Source organism: Amphibalanus amphitrite, unplaced genomic scaffold (assembly GCF_019059575.1).
Source record: "Amphibalanus amphitrite isolate SeventyFive unplaced genomic scaffold, NRLGWU_Aamphi_draft 000130F_arrow, whole genome shotgun sequence".
Classification (NCBI taxonomy): Eukaryota; Metazoa; Arthropoda; class Thecostraca; order Balanomorpha; family Balanidae; genus Amphibalanus; species Amphibalanus amphitrite.
In genome coordinates, this window is record NW_024881625.1 from 603189 (window position 1) to 617268 (window position 14080).

The 14080-nt window shown below is 44.0% G+C and overlaps 1 protein-coding gene across 2 annotated transcripts in view; it reads right to left on the reverse strand.

Moving 5' to 3' along the window:
• LOC122381932 (carbohydrate sulfotransferase 10-like) overlaps window positions 1–10030 on the reverse strand; it is a 37113-nt gene extending 27083 nt beyond the window's left edge. The window contains exon 1 of one of the 2 annotated variants that reach the window (XM_043366723.1): window positions 9845–10030. In XM_043366723.1, coding sequence (XP_043222658.1) covers window positions 9845–9951 — 107 coding nt within the window. In that variant the 5' untranslated portion in view covers window positions 9952–10030. The remainder of the gene's footprint in view (window positions 1–9844) is intronic. The other variant, XM_043366724.1, reaches the window with a different exon arrangement.
• Window positions 10031–14080: the final 4050 nt, after the last annotated feature.

A 14080-nucleotide genomic window follows, 5' to 3' on the forward strand; every position in this document is an offset into this window, starting at 1 on the left:
CATGTTTAGAATTGATGCGTGACAAGGTGTACCCTGAGATATTTGCGAAAAACCACAAGGGGGTGGGGTGTTCAAAACCCCCCCCCCCCCCAGCAGGGCGCGGGTTAATGCAACGTTAGGCGGCACGGGCGGACATCGATAGCAGCGCCTCTATCGGTCACTAGGGAAAGCTGGGCTGTAGGCGACGATATACCGGCTGAGTTGTCACACGTTGAATAGGTTAATAGCCATCCGTCTTGTGAAAAAGTTGAACTTTTGCCTTTAATATTTCTACTGGCAATTTTAGAAGTGTCTTCTCATGGATTACAAAACCGTTTAGATCAGTGGTCGGCAGGTCCTCCGGTGTCGTGCCCCCTTTTCGGGCGCCAGGCAGGGCCATTACCCCCACCTACCAGACCGCATTGCATACACAACCAAGTTTACTGGAATGCCATACCTTTCAGTGACACTTTGGGTATTTCTCGCATTATTATGTAAAATCATCGTATCATGACAAAATTGTACCCTCGAGCCAATTATCTTTTCTGTTATAAAATATGTCATATATTGACACAAATAACCGTTGACTTGTTAGTTGTTTCGTGAGATCATGATAGGTCATAAAATCTCAATTCTAGAAGTAACAGCGGGTCCCGATCTTCTCCACAATTGTATTGTCATTGACCTCTTGAAACTCTTTAAGCTAGAACTTCGCGGAAAAAACGAGCGTGTTGCCCGTGACGAGACAAAGCCAATGATACCCAATTTTAAGGTCCTAGGTCATTGGTTGACCTTCCAGGTCAGGTAATGACCAAAAAAAGTCGGGAAAATCGAGACCTGTCAGAACTTCGTAAAGTGGGGTTGCTGTGGGATTTTTCTAAGTTCTGATCACGAATTTTATCTAAGTTTTTTTGAAATGAATGTTATAAGATATTTGAGAATATCATTACGTGTATGTCCAATGCCCAGTGTACACACATCTATCATCTATGACATGACATAAAAACACACACAAAAACACGCTGCTCATTCACTCACTCAGATGCTACCATACTACCCACCCGGCTCTACGTACCCCGACACTGCGTCCCGTTTCATTTCAGCCAGCAGCTAAGTTTTGATCATAGATGATGTATTCGTGCATTTAGGCCAGGTCGGGTCAGGTCAGGTCAACCAATAGGCGTCCTGCCGGGTATTTATAGTATAGGCATCAACCACCACTGACAGCTTCGTAACATGTTACGAAGGCACCAAAATTACTTAGTCGTAAATGTTCAAATGGTTGCGAACTTCGAAATCAGCTCCAATGTATAAAATTGATCAACTCGTACTGAAAATTTTGTCGTGATCGGCCGCTTTTTGCGCGAGTTATTCGCGAAAAAAAAAAAACGAAGAAAAGGGGGTCCCCCTATAATTGCGAAGGTTAAAATTGGGTAGCAGCGGCTTCCTATCGTCACGGGTAGCACACTCGTTTTTCTACCGCAAAGCTCCAGTTCAGAGGCCGAGAGGCTGGGGTCCAATCGGCCCCTCCCCGTTTACGTTAGCTGCTATGAAAACGCCAATAGAGGGGCGACGGTTAGAGTTCGACCTGGACTTATCTTTGAACCCTGGGACCAAACAGTCGTGATGTCTGTCCCATCAAGGGAGCCATTAATTCTAAGATGAGGCTTTCTGAGAGGCCCCCATTACCCCCCGCCGAGAGGCTCCATTACCCCCAAAGGGGGCATGCCCCACCATTTGCCGACCCCTGGTTTAGATTATTGTATTGTATTCACTTCAAGCCTTCCCTATTGTTCTTGATGATGCGGGAACTATTTCTAATTAGTGTTTCTAGCTTAGTAAAAGAACATACTGTGCAAACGATGAAAAAAGCATAAATGGAAGATTTTAAATGCAATTTTCTCTAACAATTAATGGTAAATTCTCTACATATCAAGGAAAAGGTGCATGCTATTTGATAATTTAAAGTTCTTGGGGCCAGTTGTTTTCTTCTTTTCTTACGTCGCCCCAATGGCCGCGAATACACTTGTGATAACGCCTATCGAGAGGTTGGTACAACTGGCAAACTGCAGTTAACCCGCGACCTGGTGGGGGGGCTATTTTTTGCCCCCCCCCCTCCAGACTATTCGATATATCTCCAGAACCACTGCCCCGATCGTCACCAAACTTTCAGTACCCTCCCGGACATCAATTTTACACATTGTGACCAAAAATTTTTCCAAAGGCTATGATAGGTTGGCCGGAAATAACGTCAGAGTGACGTCATGTTCTGCCGTTTTCGACCCCCAAAAAAGGGTTTCGCGGGAAGAGCTGTCAGGCCTATAGCTTTGCAAATACAGAAAAATGATGAAGACATAAAAGCTGTAGAATCAAATGGACTACAAAACTGCTATCTCGGATTTTTGGAATTTTTGGATTTGGACCCCCAAAAATCAATAAATAATTTTTTTGGATATAATAATCAAAAAATCCAAACAGTTTTTTTGAATTTCGCAAAAACCGGAATATATGTGATAGTCCTTACCGCCTTCCATCCACATACCAAATTTGGGATTGATACCTCTTTTTTTGGCGAAGTTATAGTGAAAAAACTGTTCAAAATTGATGACGTCAAATTTTCAAACTCAATTTTTAGCAATTCTAGACCCCGTAGCGCAAAACAAAGACCACCATTAGACTCCCCGTGACGAGCTGCATCGAATCAATACCCATTTTATGCAAAACTATCAACTTTAAAATTTGACCTTTTTTGGCCTGACCTTGACCTGACCTTGACCCGAACTTCACCAGAAAGTGACCTAAGCCGTACCTGATAGTCTTATAACCAACACCATTGAGTTGAAATGAAAAATTGGCCATAAAACATGCATCACACAACCTTAGTAAAGTTGGGCTCATGTGACCTGACCTGTGACCCTTGGTGACCTGACCTGTGACCTGACCTGGTATTGTCAGTGACCTCTAATAGCAACATATCTACTAGGCAACTGACGCCCTATCGCTGATTATCGACAAAATGCGTTTTCCTCGGTGTTATAGCGCATTCCCTAGCAGACCCGTGAACGGTGAAACATTTCATCTTTGACCTGACCTGTGACGTTATCGGTGACCCCGAGGCCAATGAAATTTGGGTTCCTTCGACAAATTTGACAGGCCTTTCGAACGCCGTTTGAATTTTGCGGATCCGTCCAGTAGTTTCGGAGATACGAGGGGGGGGGCAAAAAATAGCCCCCCCCCACCAGGTCGCGTTATAAACAGACCCCACCAGGGCGCGGGTTAAATATATTCCTGCCCGGGGCCGGGATGATTCAATAAATGTCACCCGCACCGTATGAATCCAAGTGACGTAATTAATAATTGTTTCTTTAATTTTCGCGTATTTTTGATGTTTTATTAACAAAATTAACTAATAGTAATTATCAATAAAATAGTGTAGAAAATAGCAAACTTAAAGGGACTGTCCCACCTTTGCATTAGTTCTGAGTTGAGATAGCCAAGTTGGCGGCCAGGTTCAAAAACCACTATATATCCTGGTCGCAATATCCTCAGTTTCGTAGTGTTAAAGAAATTCGTTCCCTTCATTTGAAAAGTGGGCCTTAGCTAAGGCCCTATCTCTTAACTATTAACGGCCATTTGATGACGTCATTTGCATTTTGAACGCCTGTCACGCATTAAGTGAAGTTTCACTTGATTTACGAATAAGCTAATCAGAGATCCTTGTATGTATGAGCCGCGTCATATTTGAGAGCAAATACGTATATTTGCTGCCAAATTTCCCACACATTGACATGAAGTAAATCCTTCATTACGTCACAGATCCGATCTAAATGACGTCACGATGAAATATAAAAGTCGTAATATCTCAAAAAGTATACAATGAAAACGCGCAAAAACTTGCAGAATTCGTCACAATATCATGAGTAACATTTCCGAATCCTAAATGGTACTTTTTTGAAGGTGGGATAGTCCCTTTAAGCGTTTGTTGCGAAGCCAGGCGCGGATACAAGGGGGGGCCATGGGGGCCATGGCCCCCCCCCTTGGCCGATTTTTTTCAAAAATAAAATAAAAAGTTAAAAAGCTGAAAAGGGGGCCTCCTGAAAATAAAGTGGCTATTCATGTTGAGATGTTGCCTGAACAGCTAGATAAGCTCAATAGACGCATTTTTTTTGGGGGGGGGGGGCCCAACAAGTGGGAAGATGGGGCCTCCAACAGGTGGGATTATGGGGGCCTCCTGGTTTCTAATGGCCCCTCCCTTGGAGTTTTTCTGGATCCGCCCCTGTGCGAAGCCATTTATTAGTTGTTATTATTACGTCAGCATACAATTCACGGAAATTCTGGAAAATCACAGAAACCGATGTCAAGGGAATCTCGCAATCACGGATCTGCAGATCACGCACGTAATTTCCTGAACGGTCACGCATAGTGTAGCTCAGCCTTTATAGGGAATGCGCTATAACATCGAGTAAAACGCATTTTGTCGAAAATCAGCGATAGGGCGCAGTTGCCTAGCACATGTGTTGCTATTAGAGGTCACTGATAATACCAGGTCAGGTCACCAAAGGTCAACACATGAATCGAACTTTACTAGGGTTGTGCGATGCATGTTTTATGGCCAATTTTTCATTTCCAACTCAATGGTGTTGGTTATAAGACCATCAGGTACGGTTCAGGTCACTTTCTGGTGGAGGGCAGGTCAAGGCCAGGTCAAGAAAGGTCAAATTTCAAAGTTGATAGTTTTGCATAAAATGGGTATTGATTCGATGCAGCTCGCCACAGGGAGTCTAATGGTGGTCTTCGTTTTGCGCTTCGTTGTCTAGAAGTGCAGAAAAATGAGTTTCAAAATTTGACGTCAACAATTTTGAAGTTTTTTTTTTTTGCTATAACTTGGCCAAATAAAGAGGCATCGATCTCAAAGTTGGTATGTGGATAAAAAGCGGTAGGGACTATTACATATATTCCGTTTTTTTCGAAATTCGGATTTTTTCTGGAATTTTCGGCTGGATTTTTCTGGATTATTCTTTTTTTTAATTTTTGGGGGCCAAACTTAAAAAATTTCAAAAATCCGAGATAACAGTTTTTAGCCCTGTTACTTTTACACCATTTATCTCCAAACATTTCCCTCTATCTCTAAAGCTGTAGGCCTGACAGCTCTTCCCGCGAAACCTTTTTTGGGTCGAAAATGGCAGAAATGACGTCACTCCGAAGTCATTAGCGGCCAACCTATCATAGCCTTTGGAAAAAGTTTTGGTCACAATGTGTAAAAGCTATTCACGGGAGGCTACTGAAAGTTTGGTGACGACCGGCGCAGCGGTTCTAGATATATCAAAAAAAAATAATAATAATAATAAAGGGGGGGGGAAAATGCCCCCCCCCCCACCGCCTGGAGGGTTAAGGACTCGTTTATAAATGAACTCGTTTCACTCGTTCATTTATAAACTCGTGCTTAAACAAGTCGAGCGTGACATAAAATACATTTAAATGAGGAGAAGGTTGCATAAGTGTACCTAATTTTGACCAACATTTAGTTCAGGTATATGGGGCATTCCACAATAGATCGTACCACTTTTTTCCAATTTGACACCCTCATCTCTCGGAATTTGACAAGAATTGGTCTCCGGGGTAATCAGGGGCTCTGAATCCACCTGTAACAATTTCAGGGTTATCAGATAAGTATTTTTTAGTTATGGTGTATAACATTTTTTGGATCTTGCTTTGCAGCGCTAAGTTTGGCGGGCTGTAACTCTAAGACGGATTATTCAAATACCAAATGTTATATAACATTGAACTTGCAATGAAACAGAGATTAATATGTATTTTTGAAATTTTGAAAAATACGCTATTTTTGATATATGACATATCGAGTTTTCTTTCAATTGTATTTTTTGGACTTTGGGACCAAATTTTTTTGAATTTTTATTTCTTTAAAAAAAATATTTGGCTCATTGTTAAGAAGTATGCAAAAAATTAGGAAGGTGTTCTTTCTATAAATGAATTTATTTTACGTCACGATAACGGTTTCGAATAGTGATTTCGGGAGGGGAGCTTGCAAATGGCGTGGTAAAGCTGCCTAGTGACATCACGGGTTACTGAAATTCCAATTGAAGTCTGAGTCATCTGAAAAAGTGAAAAGAGGGTTCATCCAACCCTCTTTCCTATAAGCGCGAGGGTGAAAAAGGCTGTTTGGTTCTGACATTGTTTTGGACGCCAATGACCATAGCTGTCCGAGATGAAAGTTACAGGACGCATGCATGGTGTCCTCCAGAGGTCTCACAACTTGTATATCTGGGATTTTTTTCAGGTTACATGAGTTCAGGTCGGTCATGTGACATCACTGTTATAAGTCAATGGGAAATATAAAAACTGTTATTTTGGCGCCGAGAATGATCTAAAACTATCTCACGTACATGGAATCGTGATTTCATGCACTCCTTGCAAAGTCCAATGCTTCACTTTTGCATTGTTAGCCTTGCGTGACGTCATTTATGACGTCACTTGGGTCGTACGAGTTTTTCGTCAATAACTCCCGATCAAACGGAGCTAGAGAGTCGGGAAAGCCACCAATGGACTCGGGAAGACCTTCCGAATCGAATGATATGCCATATGCCATATGCCCTTCGCCCAGCTTGTGACCTGAGGGGCTCTGACCTGACCTTGACCCGAGGTCAACTACTTAAGTTGACCTCACCCTAGCAACAAGTATACCATTCGATGCACCAGAGGTAGGCGAACACAATGATGCCAAAATCGCGGCTCTGCGGCCATTTTTTTGCGAAGTTATTTACTAAAAACCGAACCCGTAACTTCAGTCACTTGACTTGACCTCAGACGCTACCGGTTAACCTGAGACCTTAAAATCGGTTACCAATCGCTGCGACTTGTAACGGCACACACGCTCATTTTTTCCGCGAGGCTCTAGCTCTATTAGAAGCGAAATGGCGCGCTGGGGTCGTATCAACCCCTCCGAAACCCATTTTGTTTACGGGAAAATGAGGAACTTATAAAAAGAACACCTTTCTAATTTTTTGCATGTCGATTTGCAATGACATGAAGTTTATTTTGAAAAATAAAAATGTGAAAAATTTTGGTCCCAAAAGTCATTAGAGGTAAATGAAAAAATTAAGGTTTTTGCTCAACAATGAAAATTTTTCTTTGGAATTTTCAAATAGCAATATTAATTTTTGATTCATCGCAAGCTTAGTGTTGTTTACTGTTTGTTGGTTGCTTAACCCGTTCTTGAGTTTTAGGCCATCAAACTCACCGTTACAAACCGAAGTTAAAAAAATGTAATGCGATATAACTCAAAAAGTTTTGATCTGAGCAGTCTGATATTTTGCCAGGCGTCTTTGGGGCCTATGATTACCCCTAGGACCGATTTTCATTAAAATCTGAGAGATGAGGGTGACGGGCCTGGTACGATCTATCGTGGAATGCCCCATATAACGATAAGTTCCGAAGGGCAACAAGAGCGCAGACGTATGCACAATACCATTATTTGATTATGTATGTTTCCCCGTGTTTATGTCCTACAGTTGCGTCGTTTTATATATTTTGTATAACTACTGCCGTGTGAAACCAATTTAGCAAGGTGCCCCAATTCGCTGCACCAAACACGAATCCTATCCCGAATTGGAAACACCCTCAGTTTGTTTTTCAATAGAAAAACACAATTCTAAAGAATAGTGTTTGTCTAATGAAGAAACAACCTTCGGGTATTTGGACATAGTGGACACAGGACAGTGGACAATGGACATTGGGACACAGGACAGTGGACATAGTGGACACAGGACAGTGGACAATGGACATAGTGGACACAGGACAGTGGACAATGGACATAGTGGACACAGGACAGTGGACAATGGACATAAGTGGACACAGGACAGTGGACAATGGACATTGGGACACATTTCAATCACTTAGCCAGTTATCTAGTTCCTGATCGTTAATTAGTAGGGGAGAACCGGGAGGTATGGGCCCCCTGGAGGTATGGGCCATCGCAGTTTTGAAGAAGTGTTGCGTATTTTTACACATTTGACCGCGTAAACTGGTAGCAGCCATTCCGTTATAACAACCCACGTGATTTTCAAAATCTTCCTCGGTCTTTTTTGGCAATGAGTGATAATAGAGTGTTTTTGCCCTCTCCGAGTAAAATACGGTACATATAGAAAATTCGTGATAAATTTGAACCAGGCTCGTTTTATTATGTTAGACCATCGCTAACATAAAGTTTAAAGCATGCAAATTAAGAATGGATAGACAATTTGAAGCTTTCTTGCAAGATTATGAGCTGAGATGTTACGCACATTATCCCGGCAGTTGCTGGGGTATTTCCCCACACACCGTTTGCTGGGGGGGGGGGCGTTAAACGCCCCCAGCCGATAACTCGAGAACCAATAGGCGCAGCGAAACGCACGAGGCGGCAAACGAAAGAACGCGACGAGACGCTTCAGATGAGTACTTTAAAGTTGAACTTTGGTTCACAGGTCGGGTCAAGGTCAGGTCAAACACCTGAAATCGGGCTTTCAGTAGCATGGACTTCAGGACTTCGCAATGGGCGCCTCTCGTCATTAACTCTGACAAAACGGTGTACAATCCATCATATAACGCCTACAAGAGTGTCAGCTCCATGTAGGGGTCAGTCAAGCATAGGTCAGGGTCAAGGTCAGGTCAACCGGGTAGGCACATATCCCCGAAAATCAAAACTGATATTCGCAGCCTGTGACACATGTTTTATGGGTAATTTGGGGCGTAGAACACGATGGTGACATTGAACTTATCATATGTGTACATGTTTGTCTCAAAAAGTTCAATTTAAGAAATGCGTGTATCATGGTCGTGAAGTAGTCACGAGAAATTGCCAAGATTCAGTTCAAGATTTTGGAAAATGCGGAACGATAATCAATAATCGAAGATAGCCATTTGATTGTTCATGGTATTGGCGGTTATGGCATGTCTGTATGTCTATTCTGTGATTTTATATGATTTTTTGAACATATGCCGTTTTTGGTCGAAAACTCAGAAATCATGACGTCACTAAAACCTCGATATCTCAAAAATTTTCCGACCGATTTTTTTGAAACTTTGTCACAATAAACTTCAATCAATTCCCTAAAGGTACCCAAAATTTGGCGCGGCGCGCCGTTTTTATGCTATGGCCCGGCGAAAAAAGTGGGGGCGTTTAACGCCCCCGCCCCCCCCCCCCCCCAGCAACTCGCGGGTTATGGCGTCCTAACCGGGAGGTTCGGGCCACCGACCCCCGTTGATCCTAAATCAATGAAATCATGCTTTCATTAAATGTCCTTTTAAATAAGTTTCATTTTTGTCGCGCATGGTCGAAAATTCAACTACAAATTTCATTCGAACAGAAAAAAAATATTATTTAGCTTATTTCGTGGAGCATGATTGAATTTACCAAAACACATATGTGCCTAAGTAACCTCCATGAAGTAAGCTGTTGGCCGCTTATGCGGTTCCTGGGCTCTAAAGAGATCAAGGTAGATACCAGCCACGAGTATTGTTCTCATTGTCGAGAAAATAATATGAAACATGGCACCGGCCCATACCTCCCGGGCCATGGCCCTATACCTCCCGGTGTATTTTGGTGGATCGAAAAAGTGCATGATTTATTGAAAGTTATCTCGAGACAAAATAGTCGGTCCCAGATGCCTAATATCAGGCACATATTGCGGGCGAAAGGCAATTTCACGTACACAGAGTGAAAAACCGGGTCTAGCCACCGCCCAAGTTGGAAAAAAAATTGCCTTTTCACAAAACCGGCCCATACCTCCCGGGTCTCCCCTACCTAACTGCGAGCCGATGACATGTGGAGGCAGACTTCTGTCAGGGGCGTTATCGTTGTTTCGCTTACCGTGTTTCCAGATCACCCAGCCAAGACACGAGCAAGGTGGCTACAAGCCCCGAGAGCACGACCAACAGCATTCGCCGACCGGCCCACTGCGGCAGGGGAGAGCGCATGCTTGGCCGGCGGAGCAGCGGCCACGGGCCGCCTACCTACAGTCACCGCGCCGTGCCCGCTCCGAGTGGCCACTGACCAGGCCCCGTCACCCGGACCAGGTGGCGCGGCCGTCGGCTTACCGCCCCAGGGCAGGCGTCAGACGGACTTTACCAAAGGGCATTGACCTCTATTAGTAAGGTAATTATAGCTTTTAAAATAGTAGGGATATGCGAGATGACGTTCTCATTATCAATGCATAACTTCATTCCAGTAGCCAAATCAGTCCCTTGCATTTCTGCATTTCTCGACCTGCCAACGGTGACCATGGCGGCTGGTAAGGCCCCCGGCGGTTAGTGGTAGCGCCACCTACACTGAAGGTCGGCGGATCCCGAGGCCACGGGCCGGCCTGGCCCGACCGTGGCGGACGGGCCGGGGAGCGGGCGGCAGGGGTGGGGAGATGTATCCGGGGACAACGGGCAGCATTGCACTTTACAAACAAGGTTCGTATAAAACACTTTGTAGTTTGCCTGGAGTATCCGCGGACCGCGAGTCATTTTAAGGCAGGCGCGACGTTACTCAAATATAACTTGCTTTTAATTGGAGAGTTGGTAGGGAAATTAAGGCATTTGCGCGTTGCTCATGGACTAGCCCTCTGTTTTGGAATAACACCCGGTAATGATGCCCACAACTGCACTGCTAGCCTGCTTTTTTGTCTATTTTAGGTATACATAGAAATGTTTGAACGCCTTGCTAGCCTAAATTTGTTCGTAATTCTTACGATTTGTATGAAGTGCCGACCTCCAAAGGAATAGTCCTTTCGAGAGCTGATACTTGCGTCCGGCTTTTAGTTAAAAAAATAACACCCATTGTATTTATAAGTATTGCTGATTTAACAACAAAGTAAGCTGAAAATTTCCATTACATTGCCTTTGTGTAGATGAAAGAGAGCAACCACCAGCACACACGTCTAGATGATCCCCTCACAGCCTCCACACTGCTGCCCATTGCCCAAGGACCGACCGTAACATTTGTGTGCCATAAAATGGTACAACGGCGTCTTTCATCAGGCGGACCCCAATGCGCGCGCCACGCGGACCGTCCAAAATCGAAAGGTTGGTCCAGGAAGACTGACGCAGGGCTTAGCTGATTTTGTATGGTCTGACTTGGGTCTGACACAAGCTCTATAAGCATTGTTAAACCATCAGTTCAATCGTTTTGAGCTGACATCGCGATTTAAGTATAAGGGCTAGCCATTAGTCTATCCCAGATGCAGAAATAACAAATACACCCTTCGCATTTGTTAGCGGCATTCGTGATAACTGCGGTTCAAAAGCATGAAACACAACATAAACACAACCAGTCTTCCAATGGATATTGTTGGGTCCAGATGGCAGAAAGTTTTTGGAGGTATAAAAGGAACACTCCCCCAAAAGCAGCTCCAAAATCCAAAATATTCTGTTTCCACTTTTTGATCCTTTTTGAGCTTTCGAACAGTAGCGGCAGAACACCTTAAATTAAGGGGTGGGGAAGGGGGGGATGCCGACTTTTAGTCCCATTTTTTTCCATACAAGCGCTAATGTTAAATTCCAAAATCAAGGGGGGCACGGTGCCCCGGTGCCCTCCCGCCCCTCCCCGTTCCGCTGCCTATGCTTTTGAAAATATTTCACCTTTTATCTACCAAAACTTGATTGTCTTTCAAAGCCAGAATATTGTAAAGGTTGTATAAATAAGGGCTTCGTGTACTGCTCAGCTAATAAAAGTTTGCCATTTGCCTGGAGACAGAGACAGACGCTGTCTCCAACTGTATGCCAGCTTATACAGTTGGAGACAGCGTAGACATTTTTTCACCTCTGACCGGAGGGGCGGCAGAATCTGCCTTCCCACCTACTTGTCTTCCGCGAAATCTTGAAAACGGCGGCATGCAACCTGGCGAACCTGGCTTGCATTCGCACATAGCACGTCTTGTGTGCAACTTTTGACCCCCTAGCCCAAAAGGTCAAGTCCCGAGGTGAGGTCAAAGTCCGAAACATGCGCAGTGCGCACCTTCACAGCTCAAGGACTGTAGGTACCTTTTGTTCATTGTTTTCGTTCAGACGATACAGGCCAACGCAACATGCATGTCAAATTTCTGGATTTTCGTTATCTCAGTCCTCAGGTACTGGCGGATTCCGTAGTTATATGCAGCGCAAGCCTTCATCATTTTACGCTAAACGCACACACAACCAACCTCTAAACCGTGGCCGCCGCCATTAACCCGCGCCGGGCCGCTTATTCGCCAAGTGTATTACACGAATCGGCCGACCAATAGCGTGCCTCTTGAGTGACGTCAACGTGGCGTCATACGTTCGGTCCTCGCCCTTGGTGGCGTCTATTGAAGCTAGGTTTTAACTTAACGATATTTAACCCGCGCCCCACTGGGGTCTGTGTATAACACGCCCTACTGGGGGGGGGGGGGGCTATTCATAGCCCCCCCTCCTAACTCCGAAACTACTGGGCCGATCGTCAAAATTCAAACGGCGTCTGATAGCCCCGGAAAAACTGTCGAGCGAAACCTAATTTCATTGACCTCGAGGTCACCGATGACGTCACAGGTCAGGTCAAAGTAAAAATTATTAGCATTTTCGCTTGTTCACATTTTGGGCTCTGGCCGCCGTCTTACAAGTCAGATCAGGCTCATTTTTGGTTTCCACACTCGTGAACAGATTCTCTAGCTACCTTGAGGGTACCAAACTTGTACTTTGATTTTCAGGTCAGGGTCAGGTCATCACAGGTCACGAAAATATTATACCATGCGTCGGTCACGTGACACATGTTTTATGGTCCATTTAGGCCATAGATTTCGAATTTGATGTCGTCTGTGTCATTCGAGGTCATTTTGAGTCGAATTTAGCTTAGGTCAGGTCACTTTCAGGTAAAAAAGGGTCAAATTTTGAAGTTAAAATTTTTCAACTAAAAAGGTGTCTATTGGATGCAGTTTGAGCTCAGAAACACGATGGTGCCATTTATATTGGTGTACGATGTCAAATACGTACTGAAAAATTTATTTGAAAAATCAATAATAGTGAATTTTTTGCAATAATGCGTATAACTTGGCCATTCTTGAAGATATTTAGCTAAAACTTGCTAGAGTTAGTCATAATCATGCGTTCTGTCACATATATTCCGGTTTTTTCGAAAAGTCAAAAACTTTTTGAGAAAAATATAAAAATATAAATTTTGAATATTATTATATAAAATTTTCAGAATTTTCCAAATTTTGAAAATCCGAGATTGCAGTTTGATAGCGCGGTCAATTCTGAGCTCTTTCATGCAAAGAAATTGGATCTAGCTTAAAAACTGAGCTCTTGGGAGCGATTGCCGTGGTTCAATGTTTTGCGTCGAAATCGGCCGAACATGACGTCACTCTGACGTCATTTCCGGCCGACCTATGGTAGCTACGAAGTTCAAATTTTGACACAAGGTGTCAAATTGATGCAGCCGAAGGTACTGAAAGTTTGGCGTCGATCCGTCGAGCGGTTTGGAAGTTATTGCAGAAAAACGGGAGGGGGGGCTATAAATAGCCCCCCCCCCCCAGTGGGGCGCGGGTTAAGCTGACCGACATGCGTTGTCGCCATGGCGAAGTGGTTAGAGTATCGAACTGGTGATACGGAGGTTGGTGGTTCGAATCCACTCGGCGACTTCAATTCTCGTGTCCTCTGTCATTGTGCGTTTTTTATACATTTGCAACGGCGTGCACCTAAGAAATCAGAGGTAAGTATTCTTCTAATGAACATGTTGCATAAGAGAAATATTTGCAGCCCAACCGATCGGTTCGGTTTCGGTATTTTCCTATGGTTTTGGTTTGTATTTGGTTTGGTATCGGTGTTCTGATTTTCTGTGATTGACGTCACTAATGCATAGTGCATACTATGCGAACGTAGCCAACGAAAAGACAATTGGTGCTGGGCGATGGCCATTGATCAATATTTCTCACTGCCAATGGGTGATAGCATGCAGCTCCTGCTGGATATGACAGGGGCGGCATTGACCTTTTGAAAGTAGGTGGGCACTTGGCAAGGTATTAGGTAAAGTACCTACCTACCTAAAAGTAGCGAAAACTAAGATGAAAAGTAAAAAATCGGACGGTGGTTAGCAGGCTATTAGATAGCT